At 48.7% G+C, this 3,243-nt stretch overlaps 1 protein-coding gene across 1 annotated transcript in view; it reads left to right on the top strand.

The window, feature by feature from the left end:
• LOC311328459 (netrin receptor UNC5C-like) overlaps positions 1 to 2,904 on the top strand; it is a gene marked incomplete at both ends in the record, with an annotated part of 73,241 nt that extends 70,337 nt beyond the window's left edge. Inside the window, 2 exons of the mRNA XM_084462426.1 lie at positions 1,029 to 1,207; positions 2,745 to 2,904. Coding sequence (XP_084318552.1) covers positions 1,029 to 1,207; positions 2,745 to 2,904 — 339 coding nt within the window. The remainder of the gene's footprint in view (positions 1 to 1,028; positions 1,208 to 2,744) is intronic.
• Positions 2,905 to 3,243: the final 339 nt, after the last annotated feature.

The following is a 3,243-nucleotide window of genomic DNA, read 5'->3' on the forward strand; positions in this document are numbered from 1 at the left end:
GGTTTCCGGCAGAGCCGAGGGCCTGTGTCCCGGCAGCAGGCTGGGCGGACTTGTTAAAGCAATCAGCTGTGTCTGCTGCTGCACCAGCGTTTGTTTTCCTCTGCCAGCTCCTATTAATGAACCCTCACTTCCCTCCTCTGTGGACCTGCTGACTGACCGGAGAGAGCGAGAGAGAGAAGAGGGAGGGGGGAGAAAGAGAGAGAGAGAGAGAGAGAGAGAGAGAGAGAGAGAGAAAAGAGATCGGGAAACATGAGGCAGAGAGACTAGAGAAAGAGAAGGAGAGGTATAGAGAGAGAGAGAGAGAAAGAGAGTAGAGAAAGAGAAGGAGAGGTACAGTATAGAGAGAGAGAGAGAGGGTAGAGAAAGAGAAGGAGAGGTATAGAGAGAGAGAGAGAGAGAGGGTAGAGAAAGAGAAGGAGAGGTATAGAGAGAGAGAGAGAAAGAGAGTAGAGAAAGAGAAGGAGAGGTATAGAGAGAGAAAGGGTAGAGAAAGAGAAGGAGAGATATAGAGAGAGAGAGAGGGTAGAGATAGAGGAGTATAGAGAGAGAGGGAGGCTAGAGAAAGAGAAGGAGAGGTATAGAGAGAGAGAGAGAGAAAGAGAGTAGAGAAAGAGAAGGAGAGGTATAGAGAGAGAGAGAGAGGGTAGAGAAAGAGAAGGAGAGGTATAGAGAGAGAGAGAGAGGGTAGAGAAAGAGAAGGAGAGGTATAGAGAGAGAGAGAGAGAAAGAGAGTAGAGAAAGAGAAGGAGAGGTATAGAGAGAGATAGAGAGAGAGGTTAGAGAAAGAGGAGTATAGAGAGAGAGGGAGGCTAGAGAAAGAGAAGGAGAGGTATAGAGAGAGAGAGAGAGAGAGAGAGAGGGTAGAGAAAGAGAAGGAGAGGTATAGAGAGAGAGAGAGAGAGAGAGGGTAGAGAAAGAGAACTAGAGGTATAGAGGCAGAGAGAGGCTAGGGGCAAGACACGCGGGAGTGTGTGCTCCCGGCCCAGCTGACCGGCCTTCGCCTCTGTGTGCTCTGTCTCCCCCTGCAGGAGGTTCAGAGTATCGACACGTCTCTGATGGACCCGGCCAGCAGTATCACCACGCTGGTGGGGCCCGGGGCCTTCCGCATCCCCCTGTCCATCAGACAGAAGCTGTGCGGCAGCCTGGACGCCCCCCAGACCAGGGGCAACGACTGGAGGATGCTGGCCCACAAACTCAACCTGGACAGGTGAGGACTGGACGGGTCGGGTCGGGTAGGCTGTCCACCGGCAGTCCACCCTACCTGGGGCGTGTAGGCAAGGTGATGCAGACACACACGCGGTCAAACACACAGATCCACGCACGCCTGCACGCACATACGCGTATACACACACACACACATAACCCTATAAGCTCTCTGGTGGAAGCAGAAGGGATCTTTCAACTACAGAGCTCACAGTAAGAGAGAGAGAGAGAGAGAGAGAGAGAGAGAGAGAGAGATGGACAGGTGGAGGGGAAAGAGTTGGAGTAGGATAAGGAAAAGGCTGTTTTGAGGAGCTTTTCAATCTCAGCTCTGAAGATAGGGCTGCTCTCCAAACCTCAAGATGAGAAGAAAAGCAACATCAGTTCAAACTCCCTGGCCCAGGAAAGAAGAAAATATTAAACGAGATGGAAGAACTGAATATTTTGCAGCCTTTGTGTCAGGATAGCGGTCTGCAGTTTTATCAGTTATCACACACACACACACACACACACACACACACGTACTTGACTGGTGCCAGAGCGATGTGCCTCAAAATCAAACAAAAACTTTTTTGAAGAAAAGTTTTTCATTTTTTGGCATATTATGAAACTAAAAAGTTTTGAAGAAGGTAGCATACTCAATATAGCAAACAACATTTGTAAGATCACTAAATACTATCAATCTGTTAGCAAAGTAGGGATGTTTAATTCCCCCATATTACCCGACTGTCTGAGGTGTGAAAAGCTCAAAATCTTTGAAGGGGGATTTCTCAGCTAGCTGATTTTAGATCTACCAGCATTCTAGTCTCAACGCCAGACCCATGAGAGTTCTTTCACTCATACGCTCAAAAGCTACGCTAATTACACTACGTTACTGCATGCTGCAGATCTCTCTATGGGTCTGGGACACTTCATGAAATAATCTGGTGTTCAAATCCTGGCAATTCATTGGTAGCTACGGAATCCCGGCGACACCAATCAGTAACGACTTTCGCGATCAGGCATTCCCACCCAACCTGGCCCCGCCCATCTAACCTTGGCCAGCGTCTCTCATTTGCTGCTACGACCTGTCACTCTTTCAATTTTAACCTGTCAATACGCCCTCAGAACACTAGCTTTGGTGGAAAAGTGGCACAGACTCTATTATGTAGTATGCGGAGCGCAGCGATTTAACATAATATTTGAGTCTGGAGATAGACTGCCAACATTCAAATCATAGCAATAGCAATCAAGCGTATTTAGCCATTGCCATATTTCAAAGTATGACACACGACTTTAAAGCTTACAATCTCCACTTTCATTATCTGTAAAAAAAAAAGAAAAGAAAATTGACCTTGCTTGACATGAGGCACAAACCATCAGCTCCTGTCAGTGAGTCACACACTACAGATCCCAGATAGCAAGCGGACGTGTAATAATTCTGGGCCATATATGGGCCGGAACTAAGCCACAAGGGCCAGATCTGGCCTGTATATGGCCCAGATCCGCTTACTATCTGTGATTATGTCCTCTTAGAAACATGCTCTCTTGTGTACCTTTTGCAGGTATCTGAACTACTTCGCCACCAAGTCCAGTCCTACCGGGGTGATTCTGGACCTCTGGGAGGCTCAACACTTCCCCGATGGGAACCTCAACACGCTGGCCGCCGTCCTGGAGGAAATGGGCCGCCACGAGAACCTGGGCTCCATGACCATGGAACACTGACACCAGAACCGCGCTTGTCTGACTCCAGAACCCGGTCCCGGCGGCGAAGAGAACACACGTCGCCCCGGGATTGGTTGATTGATGTTACAGCAGGAGTAACTCCTGTGTGTGTGTATGTACAGTATGTGTGTGTGTTGTGTGTGTGAGTATGTGGTCCTGATCTCCACCGACAAACGACAGACTGTCGCTAAACACACGTGTCTGAGAATGGACTGCGTTAGATGTGATAGGAGTCCAGTTATTCTGTAGTGGACGACAGGATGAACAGAAAATGAAAATAAAGGGTGGTAGAGAGAGATAAGAGACATAGAGGGAGGGAGGGAGGGAGGGAGGGAGGGA

This window comes from Borostomias antarcticus (assembly GCF_949987555.1).
Source record: "Borostomias antarcticus genome assembly, contig: scaffold_282, whole genome shotgun sequence".
Lineage (NCBI taxonomy): Eukaryota > Metazoa > Chordata > Actinopteri > Stomiiformes > Stomiidae > Borostomias > Borostomias antarcticus.